The sequence below is a fragment of the Callospermophilus lateralis genome, chromosome 16 (genome assembly GCF_048772815.1).
Source record: "Callospermophilus lateralis isolate mCalLat2 chromosome 16, mCalLat2.hap1, whole genome shotgun sequence".
In the NCBI taxonomy this organism is placed as follows: domain Eukaryota; kingdom Metazoa; phylum Chordata; class Mammalia; order Rodentia; family Sciuridae; genus Callospermophilus; species Callospermophilus lateralis.
This window is the reverse complement of record NC_135320.1, coordinates 89,152,472-89,171,453: the sequence shown is the minus strand read 5'-3', so window position 1 is coordinate 89,171,453 and position 18,982 is coordinate 89,152,472. Positions and strand designations below refer to the sequence as shown.

General features: G+C 43.5%; 1 protein-coding gene across 9 annotated transcripts in view; it reads left to right on the top strand.

Moving 5' to 3' along the window:
- Ptk2 (protein tyrosine kinase 2) overlaps positions 1-18,982 on the top strand; it is a 228,940-nt gene that overhangs the window by 6,399 nt on the left and 203,559 nt on the right. For 3 of the 9 annotated variants that reach the window (XM_076835435.2, XM_076835436.2, XM_076835438.1), the window contains one exon: positions 13,548-13,608. The exons of 2 other annotated variants lie outside the window; for them this stretch is intronic. In XM_076835435.2, the coding sequence (XP_076691550.1) occupies positions 13,596-13,608 (13 nt within the window). In that variant the 5' untranslated portion in view covers positions 13,548-13,595. Of the gene's footprint in view, positions 1-3,742; positions 3,783-13,547; positions 13,609-18,982 lie in introns of those variants that run through there. 4 more of the 9 variants (XM_076835437.1, XR_013154538.1, XM_077105560.1 and 1 more) reach the window with 4 other exon arrangements.

The following is an 18,982-nucleotide window of genomic DNA, read 5'->3' as shown; positions in this document are numbered from 1 at the left end:
TGTAGATAGTTGAAGAATATAGAAACATGATCTCTGGAAAGAGTTTCAAAAAGATCCTGTGCTGGCCAGGTGCCACTGTGCACGCCTGTAATCCTAGTGACTTGGGAGGTTGAGGAAAGAGGGTCATAAGTTTGAGACCAGCCTAGGCAGTTTAGCAAAACCCTACCTAAAGTGGGGGGGGGGGCGGCGACAAAGAGTTAGGCAAAGAGTTTTGTGTTGGAGCACCTCTGGGTGCTGTTGGAGCACCCCAGCCCTGCCAAGGGAAAAGACATGGTAGGTCAGAAGTAATACCTCTTGGGGGCGCTTTGTTGTATAGGTATTTGAGTGTGTGAAAGTTGTTAAAGGGCACAGAAGAAACAGAAAAACAGATGAAATTAAATGTCATGTACTCTCAAAACGATGAGAAGGATGTTTCCATGCTTATTGTCTCCCTTCCCTATTGACTCCTGCTCAACTATGAGCAACAGTGATAGAAATGAGGGGTGGGAAGAGCCCTCTGGAGCCATTTCTTCCTCAAGTGGTGGAGTGGAGTTAAAGTCACAGTACTTCAGCAGTTATGGATGGTGGCCCCTGTTCAGTGAACTTCTAGTGGTGCCTGGCCTAGAGAGCTCTGGAGCAGACTCACTGACTCTGTGCAGGTGCTATTGGCTCCTGCCCCAGCTATTCTTCTGTGGTCACTTTAGCAGGTGCCTCTTCTCTGCTCCAAGGATCTGTCCCTGCCTGGTGGTTTCCCAGTGTTATACCTGGTGGCTGTAAATAGCCTTTTCCTGAAGTAAGGTTGCATATCTTATGCATTTGCTGGCCATTTGGGTTCACATGTTTTTTTTTTTTTTTTTGGTTTGTTGTTTGTTTTTTAATTAGATCTGCTTTTTTATTGATTTGTAGCTTCCTTACAGTCAACAATATAAGTCCCTTGTTGGGTATGTTTTTTTACCACTCTCCTCCTGCTTTGGGACATGCAGTTTCTCTGGCTTTCCCTGGTGGGTTTTTATTTTTTTATTTTTCAGTTTTCAGTGGACACAACATCTTTGTTTGTATGTGGTGCTGAGGATCGAACCCAGGCCGCATGCATGCCAGGCAAGTGCGCTACTGCTTGAGCTACAACCCCAGCGCCCCTGGTGTGTTTTTTTTTTTTTTTAATTTATTTTTTATGTGTAATTGGACACAATGCCTTTATTTTATTTGTTTATTTTTATGTGGTGCTGAGGATCTAACCCAGGGCCTTGCACATTCGCACATTCGAGGTGAGCCACAACCCTAGCCACTCCCTGCTGTTTTTTGATGAATAGAAGTTCATGAGGAGTTAGGTTTAACATGGTCTTCTTTATTTGTCTTCCTTTGAGTTAGTGCTTTTTGTGTCATTCCCTGTTCTGGGGTCATAGCTAGTTCCTCTTTTCCAAATGTTTTATATTTCTGTCTTTCACCTTTAACTTTATAATGTGCTTGGAATTGGTTTTAGTGTCTAGTATAAAGAAGGGATCCAGTCCCATTTTTTTTTAAGCTTGTGAACATCCAGTTGACTCGACACCATTTACTGAAAAGACATCAATTTCCCTAACCCTTCGTGGTGTCATGCTCGTGTAAATCAGAGGGTCCATATACCTGAGCATCTGTTTAGACTCTTCATTCAATTCTGTTGGTTCTGAGCTGCCTGAATGTTTTACCACTCTTACTTATTCAAGGGTCCCTTGGTTATTCTGGACCTTTCCAGATCCATATGTTTTAGAATTACTTGTCAACTTCCAAAAAAAACCTTCCAGATGTTGTTTGTGATTGTACTGGAGGTATGAATCTATTTGTGGAGAATTGCTTCTAGTTTTGGCTTAAACAAGTCTGGATGTTTCTGTTCAAGTCTTAATGTAGATACAGGCTTTTGTTTCTCTTGGGAGTGATTGGACCTAGGGCTAGAATGGCCCAGTGTATGTTTAACTTTTTAAGACTATTCCAGAATTTCTAGAGTGGTTGTACCAGTTTATATTCCCACTAGCATTGTGTCAGCTCTGGTTTCTCCACATTACTGGGACAACACTTGGAGGTTTTAGCCATTTTCTTTTTCTTTAGGAAAAAAGTTTTTATTGGTGCATTATAATTAACCTAGTAATAGGATTCATTGAGACATAGTCATACATGCATATAACATAATTTGGCCAGTTTTTTTTTTTTTTTTTTTTTGTGTGTGTGTGTGTGTGTGTGTGTGTGGTGCTGGGGGTTGAACCCAGGGCTTTGTGCATGAAAGGCAAGCACTCAAATTTTGGCCAGTTTTATTCTGTAGCACCTCCCCTTTCCCTATCACATCCCCTTCCTCTACTTACTGGTTGCCCCTCTTTTACCTGTGGGAGAGAACAGACCTATGACTTTCTGAGTTTGGCTTATTTCACTCAACATGATGCTCTCCATTTCCATTTCCATCCATTTTCCTACAAATGATATAATTTCATTTTTTTCTGGCTAAATGAAACTCCATTTTGTATGTAAACCATGTTTTTATTATTCACTGTCTGTTGATGGACCCTAGGCCTAGTTTCATTACTTGGCTACTATGAGTTGCACTGCTGTGAATGTGGTTGTGTATGTACTGCTGCAGTATGCTGACTTGACTTTTTTAATACCAAGGAGTTGGGTCATGTGGTGGTTCCATTTGTTGTTGTTGTGCTAAGGATTGAACTCAGGAGCATTCAACCACTGAGCCACATCCCCAGCCTTTTTTTTTTTCTATATATTTTGAGACAGGATATCACTGAGTTGCGTATGGCCTCGCTAAATAGCTGAGGCTGGCTTTGAACTTGAAATCCTCCAATCCTCCTGCCTCAGCCTCCCCAGCCGCTGGGATTACTGGCATGCACCACTGTGTCTGGCTGTTCCATTCCTTGTCTTTTGAGGATACTTCATACTGAAGTTTCCAAAGTGGTTGTGCTAATTTACAATCCCACCACAGTATATTTGTATTCTTGCTGACTGCCATTCTAGCTGGGGTGAGATGAAATCTCAGTGTAGTTTTTTTTTGTTTGTTTGTTTTAAGAGAGGAGAGAGAGAGAGAATTTTTTAATATTTGTTTGTTTATTTTTTAAGTTTTTGGCGGACACAACATCTTTATTTGTATGTGGTGCTGAGGATCGAACCCAGGCCACACACATGCCAGGCGAGCGTGCTACCGCTTGAGCCACATCCCCAGCCCTCAGTGTAGTTTTGATTTATACTTCCCTGACTGGGTTTTAGCTATTTTAACAGGTGAGTTTCATTGTGGGTTGTTTTTTTTTTTTTTTTTTTTTAAATATTCATTTATTAGTTTTTGGTGGACACAATATCTTTGTTTGTATGTGGTGCTGAGGATCGAACCCGGGCCACACGCATGCCAGGCGAGCGAGCTACCGCTTGAGCCACATCCCCAGCCCTCATTGTGGTTTTAATTTGCATTTTCCACATGACTAATAATGTTAAGTATCTTTTTCATTTGCTTACTTGCTATCCTTGTGTTTTCCTTAATGAATTATTCAAATCTTTTGCCCACTTTTAAAGTTAGTCCTTCCCCTTATTCTGGGTTGAAAGTTCTTCATTATTTGGATAGAAGTCCTTCTTCAGGTGTACACTATGCTTTTCTTCCAGGCTGTGGCTTTTTTCATTCTCTTAGTGTGTTTAAGAGCAGAAGTTATAAATATTGATATCTATTTATGGGTATTATTATTTAAAAAATTTTTTTAGTTGTAGTCAGCACAAAACCTTTATTTTATTTATTTATTTTTAGGGGGTGCCAAGGATCGAGCCCAGTGCCTCGCATATGCTAGGTGAGTGCTCTACTGCTGAGCCCCAGTCCCATGGATTTTTTTTGGCATCATATTTAAGAATTGCCCAATCCTAGCACACAAAGGATTCCTCCTTTTTCCACCTTTTCCTTTTCCCTCCAAGTTTAGTTATTTCACCTTTAAGTCTGTGATTCATTTGAGTTAATTTCTGCTCATGATATAAGTTATGGATCCAAATGATTTGTAGGGCTCTTCCAAGGTCTGGAGTGAAGTTCACTTCCTCCAGAGGACCTTGTTTTTTGCTTCAGCCCATCTAGGATCACCTTAAACAAGTTCAAGCCTTGAGGTGGTTTGGACCACTCAGGCCTGCAGTAGCTCTCCAGAGATTACTCTCCTGCTGGGATGTCTAGTCTCTGGGGGCCCTGTGTCACAAGGCAGGGTTTGTAGTTGCATATCTGTGGATTCTGTTCTGTATCTGTCAGTTGGACCAACGGGGGTCAGTAGTATTGTGAAAAAATAATGCTTGTACTGAGTACGTACAGACTTATTTCTTAGTCATTATTCCCTAAACATTATAGTTTAATAGTTATTTACATGACATTTCCATGCATTTGGTATTATAAGAAATTTAGGGATGATTTAAAGTGCTAGGGAAGATGTGGTTGGTCCTGTGGACACACTATATTATCTTGTAAGGTTCTTGAGCACCTGGAAATGTTGGTATCTGTGGGGATCCTGAAGCCAATCCCCCATGGATACTGAGGGATGACTCTGTGTACTTTGGAGGACCCAGCCTTTGAGTCCTGTCCCTGATCCCTGTACTCGTATAAAAATGAAAATTGAGGGGCTAGGATTGTGGCTCAGCAGTAGAGTGCTTGCCTAGCACGGGCAGGACCTGGGTTCGATCCTCAGCACCACATAAAAAAAATAAAGGCATTGTGTTGTGTCCATCTATACCTAAAAAAAAATAATAAATATTAAAAAAAGAAAATTGAAAATTTTCATATTGGAAGATTCCTTCAGGGCAAAGGTGATTTCTGTGTGTGTTCCTGGCTTTCCTTTAGCTTTGGACTGGTATTTCCTTCTTTTTATTTTATTTTTTTTTTTAGTTGTAGATGGACGAAATATCTTTGATTGATTAATTAATTAATTAAGTGGTGCTGAGGATCGAACCCAGTGCTTCTATCCATCTTTTTAAGTCTTTTCCAGATAACGTGGCCCGAAGTTAAGAAGCCAAGAAAAGTTTTGTTCTTTCTTGCTTCACTCCATGGTCTAGAGTCTAGACCTGGACCTGATGTCTGATGTGGTAGCTATTAGTATATGTGGCTATTTAAATTGAAGTTAATTAAAATTAAATTTAAAGTTCTGTTCTGTAAGCACTCTAGCCTCATTTCACCTGCTCATTGGCCATCTGTGGCCAGTCGGCCACATTGGACGACATGGAAGTAGAATGTATTTGATATCACGGGATGTTCCAGTGGCTAGATTAGGACGCCTCTGCAAGGTTCACCTTGATATCTCAGTCTGCATTTCAGAGCCATGGACTTGCTTGTCCTGGAATCTACAGCTCACACAGCTGGACAGACTGTTGTGCTCTAATGGGTTATTGTGACCCCATTCTTAAGGCACTGTATGGGCTTTTAGCTTAGGTGTGAGTATTTAGCTGTGGTGTGCGAGTAGCAGACCATTAAATGTTAGTATTTTAATTTATAAATGCCTGTGAGATTAAGCAAGAAATCTAGTGAAAACCTTTTTTAGGTGTTGATCTTCTTCCCAGACTCAGGGTTCTCCTATTGTTCCTGCCCTAATACTGTTCCAGTGGGGTACTGTGGGCTGTGGGACAGCAATGCTACCTGCCTGGAGGGGAAGAAAGGATGAGCACAGCCCAGGTGTTGGTGGAGTGTGCAGAGATTGGTCTGCTGCAGGTTCAGCTTGGTTTCTAGTATGGAGAGGTAGCAGAACCCACAGATATAAGGAAGGCCTGAAAGTCAGGACCCCCTTTCATTCACCAAGTACTCCTTATGTGTAGTGGAGGGTGGTGGTTAGGGATGTATTGGAACCCCTTTCTAGCTCACAGATTATCAGTCAGGAGCAGAGGGCCTACCTGAAGTGTTTTTCATTATCCTTCTTCTTTGGGTCAGCCTGACAACTCCTGAGCACGTTTCAAGGAACTTGGGGACATTGCTGATGGCCATTACCCCATCCTTCATCACCTGGAGGAAGGTTTAGCGTGTCAGGAGGTTGGGCTGTGGCTTATGCCCTGTAGGAGGGGGAAGGTCATGACAAAGCAGATGGGGATGGGTGCAGGGGAAAGGCTCTTCATGGCTGCACAGGCAGGGGCTGCTCACTGGTCTGCCTATAGGTTTGGGGTCATAGCAGGCAGAAAGCGGAAAGGCTCAGTTGAACTGTATAAGATATTTGAAGTTTATTAACAAAGCAAGGTACACAGGCACTCTATCAAGCCTCCTCAAACTTTAATGTGTATATGCATAATCTAGGGATCTTGTTAAATTATAGGTCTAATTAAGACTGAGAGGCCTCAGCCTTGCATTTCTTGCAAGTAGGGGATACCAGCGCTGGTGGTCTGTGGGCCTCATTTTGAATAGCAGAGTTTGTGTCTTCAAAGTAAGGCTGGTAAGGTGACACTGAGCCTTATTTAGTTTGGAAGTTGAATAACTGTTGTGGAGGGCAGTGGTTAAGGGCAGGGCCTTCAGGTCAGAATTCTGGCTCTGTGATCTTGGACTCATTTGTTAATTTCTCATCAGCATTTCCTGTCACTTAAATGAGTCAAATAATACAGAACCCTAGATGTTGAAATAATTGAGTGATACACTCTCTGATGGTACAAAGCCTGGCCTTATTAAATCGTTGTCTTCTGTACAACGATTAGAAGTAAATGTTTACATCAAAAGTTGGCCAGTTTTTAGAATACTCATCCCCCCTGCATCTTGGCCCAAATTGTCAGGCACAGGGAGTAGGGGTGCTTTCGTTCAGAAAAACTGTACTTTCATTCAGGAGTGCAGCTTCCCTCTCTCTCTGGGACTGGGACGAGGATACCACTGTCCCCTCATAAAGCCTGGCTAGCAGAAACAAGTTGCTGATATAGTGGGAAGTGGCCTCCGCGAGGACTTGGAGGACTCTAAGATGATGCAGCTAGTCCCTTTAGACAGTGCTGTTCACTGTCAGTTCATGCCTGGACAGGGATGCTTGGCTAAGCTTTCTTTAGTTGCCAACAGTTGGGATGAAGGAAAACCACATTTTGTACTGAGGGTTTTGAAAGATGCATAACTGAGAACTGACTTTTCTGCTAAATGGATATTAATAATGAATAAAACTATGTATTTCTTAGTTTTGTTTTAAAACTTGAGTGTTTCAGACACGTATGAAAACAAAGTTGTAATGAACTGCTGCGTATTCATCACCTTCGGCCATTGTCACTGGGTATCACTAGTTTTTCTGAGGTATGGATTGTTAATGTGGAGATTGTGAGGGAACTTGCTTTGAGAATGTGTGTGCTAACCTTGGGCAAGTGTCAGGACTCCCCCTGGAGTCGACTAATGATTCATGGCATATTTCTTTAAAAATGCCCAGGAAGAATTGAATGTGGCTTCACTGCTTCTCTAAGGTCCTGCAGTGAGTGGGCAACACAACTGGCTGTCTAGTGTCTATTTATCTGTCTTTATTTTATTTTATTTGGTGGTACTAGGGATTAAACTCAGGGCCTCACACTGTCTAGGCAGGCACTCTACCATTGAGCTACATCCCCAGCTCTTCTATTTTATTTTGAGATAGGGTTATGCTAAGTTGCCCAGGTTGGCCTTGAATTTTGTAATATTCCTGTCTCAGCTTCCTGAGTTGTTGGGATTACAGGTGGGCATCACTGTACCCAGTTCTCTTTTAGGCTTGCAGGTTGCATTTAGCCTCTGCTACAGGTGCTTAGTTCCTGTTGTTGCAGTGCAGAAGGAATTTTGAACAGTACGTAAAGGAATGAGCTTGTTATATAGAATAAAACTTCATCTGTAGACACTGGAATTTGAATTTTGTACAGTTTCCACACGCTATGTAAGATTATTCTGATTACACCTTTAACCATATAAAATCTAAAAACTATTCTTAGCTCATGAAATGTACAAAAACGAGTGGGGCCGGGTTGTCCTCTGGATGGCTTGCTGCTCTGGACTAGCGGGCAATAACAGGGCAATCCCTGCACCTCCTGCCCACTCTAAACTGTGGAGAATCCCTGTTACCTTCCAAGGCCTATGTGATCCATCTCACCCCCTTTCCCCTCCAGTGTGGTGTCCCGTTTTCACTCCGGAGGACTGAGCCCAGCCTACCCTTGCGCCCTGCGTCTCCCTGCTGTTTCTCAGCCCCGCTCCTCTCCTCAAGCTCTCCTCCCTCTGATGTCATCCATGTTTTCCAAGTTTTGGCTTCTTTCCCTCTTGTCTGCTTACCGCTGTACTCTCACAGTTAGAGCAGTGGTGTGAGTGACTTCGGCCTGTCATCTCTGAGCTGTGTGCCAGCCTGCTCTGGTTGCTCTTCCTCCCTCCTCCCTTTCACCCCAGGCTTCACCACTGCCTTCTCTGTCTGTGGTTGATGGGCATCTGGTTGTTACCAGCCTGCTGCTAGAGCTGTACACGTGTGGCTCTGCTGCAGGGTGGTGGTCCTTGCCTCTTTAGTGGTGATTGCTTGGTTATGGGGCCAGCCTGCCTTCAGCCTGATGAGCCCCTAGGTCACTTTCTGGGCAGCTGCACCAGTGAGTGGCTTGCCAGTGCAGCGGCTCCTGGTTCTTCCCATCTGCGCCAGTGGTTTATCTTGTCTTAGGCTTTCAGCCTTGCTCTTCTGGTGGGTGTGTCAGATCTCATATGGCTTTAATGTGAATTTCCCTTATTACTGTTGAAGTTGGGCCTCTTTTAATATACTGCTGTATCTGTTTATTCTTCTGTGAAAGACCTCTTAAGTCTTTGGCCCAATTTTCTTTTCTTTCTTTGGAGTAACCTTTCTATGTGTGGATTATAATCCTTTATCATTATGTGTTGTAACATTTTGTTCTGGTTTGCATATGTGTGATTTTAAATCTTTGGTGTTTTGGACCTAAAGTTCTTTTAGTGTCGTTGATTTCACTCTTCCTTTATGATTAGTGGTTTTTGTTGTTGTTGTTTTGGCAAGAGTGAAAGGAGTATGATTTATTCAAGTGTGAAGTACAGAAATAGGATTCCTGTAGGGGCAAGAGGGACCTGATAGCAGGTTGCCCAGTTTTTGTTTCATGTAAGGAAGGGCTAGGTTATGAAGTAAAATATTTTTGATACTTAGTTCATGAAGTGTTTATTTCATTCAATAAATATGTTCAGTAGTTAGGTGTATTTTCTAATTTTTCTTAGGGTTCCTTTAATGATTCTTGTTTTAACATGTTTGAAAAAATTTCATAGGGATTTCTTTGAATAAATCTTGGTCATATTTCTAAAATTGGATTGTGGTCAGAAAATGTGTTTTGGTCAGGTATAGTGGGTGAAGTCCTGTAGTCCCAGCTGAGGCAGGAGGGTCACAAGTTCAAGATCAGATTTGGCAACTTAGTGAGCCCTGTCTCAAATAAAATAAAAAGGGCCATGGGAGTAGTTCAATGGGTATATTCTCTAGTATCTCAACAAAACAAAACAACCCACCAGAAAATAGTGTCCTGTATGGTAGCAGTCTTTTGATATTAATGATGTCTTAAATAGATCCATATTGTATTTGAATTTGATTAAGATCTTGGTCCCAACTCAGAGACTTTTGGGCACTTAAAAGTATTTAGTTTAATACCTGTTTATGGAAAGAAGAGTAGACCAATAGATTCTTAGTTGTTGCCTTTTTTTTTTTTTTTTTAAGTTAATAGCGTTTCTTATGTTTGTCTTCTGCCCTGCGAACACTTGCTTGTTGTCTCCTGGCTGGGGTGAGGCTTAGTGTCTGTCACCAGCATTTGGACCCTGTTCCACCCACACTGGAGCTTGCAGACAGTGACTCCCTTGCCTGTGGCTCGTCAGCTGGCGGACACACTGTGTCATGCTGCGACTGCAGCTGCCCTCCTTTCAGTGGCATTTGCTAATTAAGCTGTTTAGTTTTGTGCTGTTGTGAGTGACTAAAAAAAAAAAAAAGGATAAAGAAAGGAAATGTTTATTTTGTGGTTATTCCAAAGTATTTTGGGTGTCTGTTTCATTCTCCCAGAAGTTGGCATTAGCTCAGATTATCAAAGTTAAGTGAGGGATGGGAAATGAAGTTTTACCCTCCCTGCAGTCTCACGAAGCCGCCTTGCTCATGGAAGGTGCCGGGTGTTGTAGTTTGTGTAGCATGCAGGTCTGTTTAAATGAGAAGCATTTTATCTAAGAACAAGATTCAGTTTAAAGATTGTTTTTTTCTTTCAGTCCTGTGGCTTTCCACAGGTGCTTGGCCTCTGTGCCTCTCAGTGGCTGCATCCATGCAGGGTGGTGCTGCTTTTCTCAGCCTTTGCAGTTCCTGTGAAGTGGAACATCAGTGTGTGCTGGCGTCTTGAAGACCTGGGTCTGTTTTACTGTGAAAAGTCTGGTCCTTTCCCCTGGGTTTTCACCAGGTTGGTCTTGAGCTGGCTCATTCAGTTGATTCCTTTGTTGAGCATTCACTGGAAGCTCTTAGGTGTGTGGTACAGTTTTAAGACCTGGAGGTGCAGACACCTTCTTAGGGCGACTAAGGCTGTCACAGCTCAGTGGCCTGCCATGTGGTTCTCATGCTCTGAGAACTGGCCGTGCAGGTCCCCAGTGATGTGTAGGTGGGGAGGTGGGGGGCGGTGGCGCAGATTGTCTCCATTAATGGCCAGCAAACCCTGTAGCTTTTGCAGTTTTAGAACCTGGCTGTGGAGCAGATGTGGTGCCCCTCTGGTGGAAGAGGGTAGGGAGGAATGGTCCACCACTCCAGGGAAAGGCACAAGGTGCCAGAGGCCCCTGGTGCACAACTCTCAGTTGAGAGTTACCCCTGGTTACACCTGGATTACAGGTTGGGCTGAGTACAAGAGATGAAGGAGAATCTAGGCAGGATTACCTGACCTGTGCTCTTGATTCTGATGCACACTTTGTGTCCCGGAATGACAGGAACAGGCCTGTTGGTAGGAGGATGGTTGGACTAGAATCCAGGCCCACGGAGGAAGGTGTCTGCAGTGCCTGTAAGAAAGGGAGAGAGCAAGGGTTCATTCTGGGGAAAATGGCTCACCTGCTGTCACTAGCTAAAGGGGTGAAAGGGCAGAGTCCAGAGGTCTGATCTAGCAGTCCCTGTGTTCTTTTAATTATGTAATTATGTTGTGTAAATAAATGAAGTAAGCCTTAATTAAGGCAACAATGGAGGAAATGGAAAGAAGGGGTTGATTTGAAGGCTATTTCAGGTTAATCTACAGGTTTTGACAATGTAAATGAAGTGGCAGGGCCCAGAGGACTCCAGGGTAATTTCCAGTTTCAGGATTCTTAGTTTTTCTTCTCTGCCCCTGGAGTATACCAGTGATCAAACATTTGCTTTGAGGAGGGAGCATTCTCTCCTGGGTCCTTGAGCCCTGCAGTTGTAAGCAGAACTGAGTGTGAATGTGAGTTGGTTTTCTCAGGGGTAAGTCTTCTAAACTCTTGCCAGATCTTCAGAAGGGAGATCGGGGGAAGAGGGTGGGGCACTCCTTGGTAGGTCCTGCAGGTGTGGTGCTCCAGTAGGTTTGTGATGGTGAGGGAAAGCCAGCCATCCATATCACAGGAATCTTACTTTAAATATGAAGGTGGCCAGTAAAATGCACCTATTCTTAAGGTTGGACTGTTTAAAGAGCAGTTAAAAGTGTCTTTCTCAGCCTCCCTGCCTCCCCTTGGAAGATAAAACAATACTCGGTAGATAGAAGGCCAGCTAGGTGTTTGGGATTGCTGTGGTGTGTGTGCTCTTGGTCGCAGACTGACTCAAGTTTGTAGACTCGTGAATGTGTCTTAAAGTTCCTATGCTGTGTGAGAGAGTGTCATTTTTCTGTAGGATGTTTCAACACCAAGAGTGAGCGACATTCCTGATCAGTCAGGAACGTTTGGTGGTGAGCAGTAGAGCAGCACCTACATGGTGTTGTGGTGAGCCCTTGGGTGACAGGGGAAGCAGGGCAGCTGGTGACCTGTTGGGATATGGGTGTCAGGCAGGTCAGTCTGATGTCTGCAGACTCCACTGGGTTGGCTCCTATTTGGTTTTGCGTTATCATATGCATTTGGGAAGTTGCAGAATGTAGATGGTGGCAGTCCATGTAGAAATGGGGCGAACTTGGTGAGAGGGCTGCCCCACATGAGGCAGGGTTTAGGGAGGAGAGATGGAGACCATGGTCCTTTCTTAGGTTTTCCCTTTCTGCTGAGAAAAATTGTGACTTCTGCTAAGGCAAAGTGTCTCGAGTGGCAAAGATGTAAGGAATGGCAGTATTGAGTGAGGAAGCTCAAGTCAGAAGTGAAAACCTGGATAGTTTCAGATGTTAAACTCGGGTTGTGGGGTGGGATGGTTGTGGCTTCAGCATAGGCAGAGTTTGGAGTGTCTTTGCTTAGGGTCATGGGAAAGTGTAGCTGTATATTTGTATACAGGAGACGAGTTTCAGACCAGCTTGAGCAGCACAGTAGCACTCTGTCTCAAAAAGTTAGAATTCTAATAGACAAGTGAGAATGTCATAAGAAGTGTGTCATATTTGACACCTGTCCTGTCTAACACTTCTATCAGGGATTTGAATAAGAATAAGAGTCATGCTAGGAGACAGCTCATTTTTAGAATTAGAATTTTAAAATATTTTGACAGGCTGTAATGAAGTGCTAAAATCAATAAGGTAAAAAGTTATCAGGGATAAATGTAAAATGGCAATTGAAAATTAAAGACAGGCTAAATGTGTCTTGACTCTGCCTCTGTGCAGAAGACTAGGGGGTTTCACTGACTTAACCTGGGATAGGTGACTAGTTCTATAAAGGGGCAGAAGGTAAATATTTTATACTTTGTAGATTAATAGGCAAAATAAAGATATTATATAAGTATTTATATCACAGGAAAATTTTTTTTTTTGCTAATTTCCACTGAGAAAATTCCAGACATTATAATAGTAACTGAGCATAATTTTTTTAAAAATATTTTTTAGTTGTCAATGGACGTTTATTTTATTTATTTATATGCAGTGCTGAGTTTTGAACCTAGTGCCTCATACATGCTAGGCAAGCGCTCTACCACTGAGCCACCACCACAGCCCAGTTTTTTATAGTGCAGGTCTACTGTGAGAAGAATGGAATCTTGGAGAAGGTGGATACCATTTTCTCAATTGGAGTTCAGAGTTAATGTTCATTGTCACCAGAGTCACAGGTGTTTGCCTCATGATGTTGGACTGCAAGGAAAGTGTACATGTTTCGTTTTTGAAAACACCTTCATACAAGAGCAGGCAGCAGTACGCTCTTTTAATTGAGCATGTTCAGTGCTTGGAAGGTCTCTGTAGCCTTCTGTTGTGTTTTTCTTGGTACCTACCTTGAAGCATGTTGTCATGTTGCAGATGAGTCCCTTCCTGTTGCGGTTAGGTGGAAGCTCCTCAACTGCAGTTAACTGGATCTTGAATATGTCAGTCTATTCTGTATTTGCATCAGGGTTCAGAAAATCTTGCTCGGACAGTTCCTTTTATTTCTTGAAGTGGTAGGGATGAGCTCAGGACCAGGCACATGGGAGGCAAGTGCTCTACCACTGACCTGCATCCCAGCCCTTGGAACTATACTTGGAACTGAGAAAATACATCTGCAAATTTTCATGATGAAAATCTTGCTTCTCTTTTGCTTTTGACAGTATGAGAAGTGTCTGAAGAAGCTTGCTGTGATGTCGGCTGTCGTGTAGATGACTGCTGCAGGTCAGTTCCTCATGCCATGTTGATTAGTCCGAAATCTGGAGAAGCATTATCAAGTCTGGAGTGAAAGTGGGGTTCCAGAGCTGTTCAGTGTGTGACACTAGTGATACAAAGGGGGAGTCTTCAAAAACTTTCAGTGGGCTCTCGTAAAAGTCCTAAAGCTGCTGTTTCTGATAAAAACTCAAAAGAACTGGCGATGGCTAAGGCACTAATAAATTAGCTCATGCTTGAGGCCCCCGCCCCATACCTAACCCTTGCTGTGCTGAAGCACTGTTCACATAGGGCCTGCTGGTTAGCTGTGGTCTCACCCCATGTGTTTGTTCTTGCAAGTCTATCCAGCTGGTCTTCTTCCTACCTGTGTGTATATTCACTGTTAGCACTTAGAGGCCAGCAGCTTCATACCAGTGTGTGTTAAATCAGTGGTTTCCCACCTGGGTTGAAAATTGCCCTCACCTGTGTGGTTGTTCACAACCTATTCCTAGAATCTTATCCCTTCCTTGTTTCATGCTCAGCAGTGACTCCTCAAATACCAAGCGATGTTGATGATGTGTGTCAACTTCACACACTTCTCATACAGGGAAAGCCATTGGGAAGTACCTGCGTTATTTTTAACTGACAACTGATGCTGTTCCTAATGTCCTCAACTCAGCAACTGTTCTTACTGAAAAGGTGATGGTCTTAAACAGGTTCATTCCTTGTTGACTTGTTTCCCTGATGGCTGCAGTCCAACGTGGCTTAACTAAGGGATTGTCAGCATGTAAGATGAGCATGCAAGTGATGGTGTCTGGGTTAGCCTTGCCTCTGCCTCTGGTTCATGCAGGCTCCAGGGCAGCAAGGGTAGATGGTGGGACTGGTCAGGTGGCCATTGTGTTCACTGGGTAGATGGTGTTGGAGGCTTGAGTCTGGGTGGTTGTGATGGGCCTGGGGTCAAGTGGACAGCTGACAGGCAGATCTTGCAGGAAGAGCTATTATCTGGTGACAAGATTGGGTAGGGGTGTGGGAGGAAGAAGAGTCAAGATGGCATGTTTTTTGGGTTGAGCACCTCCTGGAAGGACAGTCATCTTACTGAGGTAACATAAAGATTTGTGGCAGTATCATGCTGAGCCTTGTGCAGTGTCTTGGAAATTTTTTTCCCAGTCTTTGATGTCTTTGCTGTACTTCCCTAAGGGATCTAGAAGCTGGTCTGTACAGAGCATATCCATCAGGGTTTGGTCAGGAAAACAAGCTAGGCTAGATATGAAAGAATTGGGAGGGAAGTTCTGAAAGGTGGGTGAGGGAGGGCTGGTTAGTGAGGGCTTCCAAGGAGGTCCCTTTAGAGGCAGTTGGGGCAGTGGCCCCTGGAGCCGAGGCTGCTGGGCACTTTCAGCAGAAGCTGCTCTAGGTTTCCATTGCCAGAACCTGTTCTTTCTCCTGCACACCGATCTGCAACGGTGGTGTGCCTGCAGCTGATCAGAACTCTCATTCCTCTGGGTCTTGCAGGAGTGCCTCTGTTTGTTAACCTTGACCCTGAGTTGTTGCAGGCCGAGGCTCATGGGATGCGGCTGTGGCTTCTTCCTTTGGTGCTCAGGAGACAAAGGTGGCAGCTGTGATGCACTTGACAGCAGTCATCCAGCATAGCAGCTAGGCAGCTGGGTCCAGGAGGTGGGAGTGGGAAGAGAGGCCTGGGCCTGCACTGGAGTGAGTGGGAGACAGCGATTCAAGTGATGTCACCTAGGAGGTGTCATTAGGAGGTGAGTGCAGGTAAGGGCTGAAAGCCAGAGACAAGGACACTGGAATTAACTCATGTTGAGAGCAGAGGAGCATCAGCCCAGAGAACCAGATGGCAAGAAAACCAGGAGGGAAGTGGAGGGCGCTGCCAGATCAAGTAGTCTTCAAGGATTGACCGTAGGGTTTAGGCATGGGAGGCTCCTGGTCAACCTGTAGAGTGTTGGTGGGAGAGTGGGAGTGTGAGCTGTTGGGTAGAGAGAAGAGTTTGTGATACTGGATGCAGTGTGAGTATGCAGGCCCAAAGGATCTTCTTTGTGACGGTCTGAAAACCTGTGGGCAGTTCTCACAGCTGCGACATTTTGGCATTGGCATGTCTTGGTGATCTCTTTCTGGAGGAGAGGAGGTGTTCCTAATTCTGCTCTGGTGCCCCAGCGGACTAGCGGACTGGCGGTCTGGCCCGTCTGCCCCAGATGCCAGAAAACTTGGGTCTGGTCAGACTGCCACCTGGTGGTGGTGTGAGATCCAGCCTCCCCGTGGTTCTCCTGAGCTGTTCACTTTGCAGTAAGGAGAGGCTGCAGCTGTTCTGTCTAGCCTTTCTTACTGCTTCCAGGGCAGAGGCAGGGCGTGTGCTTGTGCTTCCTCACTCTGACCTAGGGTTCTGTATTGGGCAACTGCTTCTGTACTTAGGTGCTGGGCTCCAGTTTAAGCAGGATCATAGCACCTAGATGACCTGTGTTGCTTGGTGAGTTACCTCCCCTAGTTGCTACAGGAGATGCTTCTCCATATACCTGAATTTGAAAGTTTTTTTTTTTTTTTTTGGTGATACTGGTGATTGAACCCAGGGGTTCCCTACCACTGAGCTACATCCCCAGCTTTTTTTATTGTTTATTTTGAGACAGAGTCTTGCAGAGTTGCTGAAGCTGGCCTCAAACTTGCCGTCCTCTTGCTTCAGCTTCCCACATCAGTTGTATTACAGGCATGCACCATTGTTCCTGGTTAGATCTCCTTCTTTTGATGTCTCTTCCCATAGGACTTTCTCAGGGACCCAACATAAACGGTTGTGAAATACCACACATGATAGCCATAGCTTATTCTGAGTATAGGTGAAGGTTTGCCTTGTCTTGAAGAATTTTGACTGTGCCTGTTAATTAATCTCAGTAGAATAACATTCCTTTGACATCACAGTGCCTTTACTGCTGTGGAGGTGTGGGATGTTTCTTGCAGCAGAGTAGAACAGTGGTGAAGAGTGCAGGTTTTGGAGAGATTCTACTGAGTGTCAGATCAGATCCTTGCATGCTGTGTGATGTTCTTCAAGTTACTTAACCTCTCTAAATCTGTTTTGTCCCCTCATCTGTCAAATAGAGATTAGCAAACTTTTTTACAAATGTGGTATAAGTTAGTTTTAGTGCACAGATAGTCATATAAATAATTAAAAACTTTTATTTTTAGGACAGAAGCATCCTGGAGTTTGGCAAGTACAGTTCCTAATCTTTATCATTCCTGATTTATATTAATCCAAGAACTGGAAAGAAATTTATTTTTAACATTTGCTCTGAATACAAAGTGGGCAGATTACTGTTGTTATTGTCAACAGTTTACTTTTCAGAATTCAGTAGCTTTACAGCTTCTTTTCCCTTAGGGTATTCATTTGGTCAGTGGCTCCTTTAGTCAGCTTTTTCACTGCTGTGACCAAAAGACCTGACAAGAACAATTTTAGGAAAAAGAGTTTATTGGGGCTCATGGTTTCAGAGGTCTCAATGCATAGACTGTCGGCTCCATTCCTCAGCCTTAAGGTGAGGCACACCATCAAGGTGAAAGAGTTTGGCAGAGGGAAGAGGCTCAGGACATCATACCAGGAAACAGAGACTCCATTTGCCAGATTTCGATTATAAACCCCAAAGGCACACTCCAGTGACCTGCCTCCAGCCATACCCCACCTGCCTTCAGTTACCACCCAGGTAATCCCCATCAGAGGATTAATGCACTGATTGCGCTAAGGTTGTCATAATCTAATCATTTTCACCTTTGAATGTTCCTATACATCTCACACAGGAGCTTTTGGGGGACACCTCACATCCAAGCCATAACAGCAGCTTAGGACCATTTGGATGGCAAATTGTACCAGGCAATGGCACATGATGAACGAGACAGAGTCCCCACATTGACCCCCTCTGCAGTCTAGTGGAATGATGTTTTTGGCTAGAAAATTATTTGAAGCATAAAGATGCTTTTGTTTGTCCCAGTCATTTTCGTGGTCATATTCACATTCCAGATAAATTTCCTGGGTTTCAGAAAATCACCTCAGTCCTTTGCCTTTCAGAATGCAGGTCGCAGCCTATCTGGGTGTAGAAGAAGAGGGGCTAACCCTTGGTGGTGGTGTGCTTTGGACATTGGAGAGCTTCAGTGATGACTTATCTAGACTGTTAGGCTGTTGTTGGTAAAGGAGTACTGGGTTTGGGTTTTATTGCACAGTTAACATCAAACGTATTTTCTTTTCAGGGGCTCAGCCTACTTAATTTCAGCCAGATATCTCAAGATTGGTTAGTATATTTTATTAAATGCCACCCAGCTCTAGGAGTAGCTTTCTGCCCGGTGCTTTGGAAAACCCAGCTCATGATTATTGTTTTAACAGTCCTCTTACCTGGTTAATCTGGGATGCACAGTAGCAGTGCGATTTTCAGAAGTGGCTTGCAAGCCAGTGTTTTCTATGTTTCTTGTTTGCCATGTGACCTCCAAGAATGCTTTGGCTTTTTTAAAAGACTTAGCTTCCTTCTGTGTATAATGGAAATAATAATAGTGACCACTTAGGAATGTGAAGATTAATGAGCTACACATAGCACATTTGTGAAGTGTTACTCTTCTGATCATTGGGGTTGTTTTTGGATTTAGTGAGAGATGGAAGGCAGAAGAAGGCTGTTCACTGAGAACATTGTAAGCAAGGGAGGAAAGGAAATACTCTATGTGATAATGAAGCCCAGATTTACTATGACTGGTGGATTTACTGTGCAGGTTAGAAAGGAAAAACCATCCTGAGCAGCCCAGACATCCATTTATACCTATCTTAAAATACATCGATTCATGCAAAAAGGGTAAGGAGTAACCATCTTACAAAAATTTTTGGATAGTTGAGAATATATTTCATTGTATAATAAGCCAAGTTTAATTTTTTTAATCCATCTGGAGCAAAAGAATTTACACATTTTAATTATAAGGTTTGTGGAATATCTACTTTAGGCCATGTTTGAAGTAGTTCATGTGTATTTTATCACTTTCATACTCAGAATACATTGGTTTGTATTCTGCATGAGAATGGAATAAGGGAGAGCTAGAACTACACATCTTGCCTTAAGTTGAAGCACCAGGAGGCAACAGGCTTAGTGTTGTTAGGACCCAGTGTTCTTATTTGCTTAAATTCTCCTTAAAAATACAAAATAAAGCAAAGAGCAGTTTTCAAATCAAGTATATCCACTTATCCATTCATGAAGTCAGTCACACACCAAGGAAGTATTTACTGATCAATGTGTAGTGTGGGCCTTGTTTTGGGTGTGATGCGTACTACTGGAAGTAGAGTGGAAAACAAAAATCAGGCATGGGGAATAACTGGGGTGGGGTGCTTCTGCATTCAGCAGGGAGAAGAAAGCAAGCTCCAGGACACTCAAAGATATTTCAG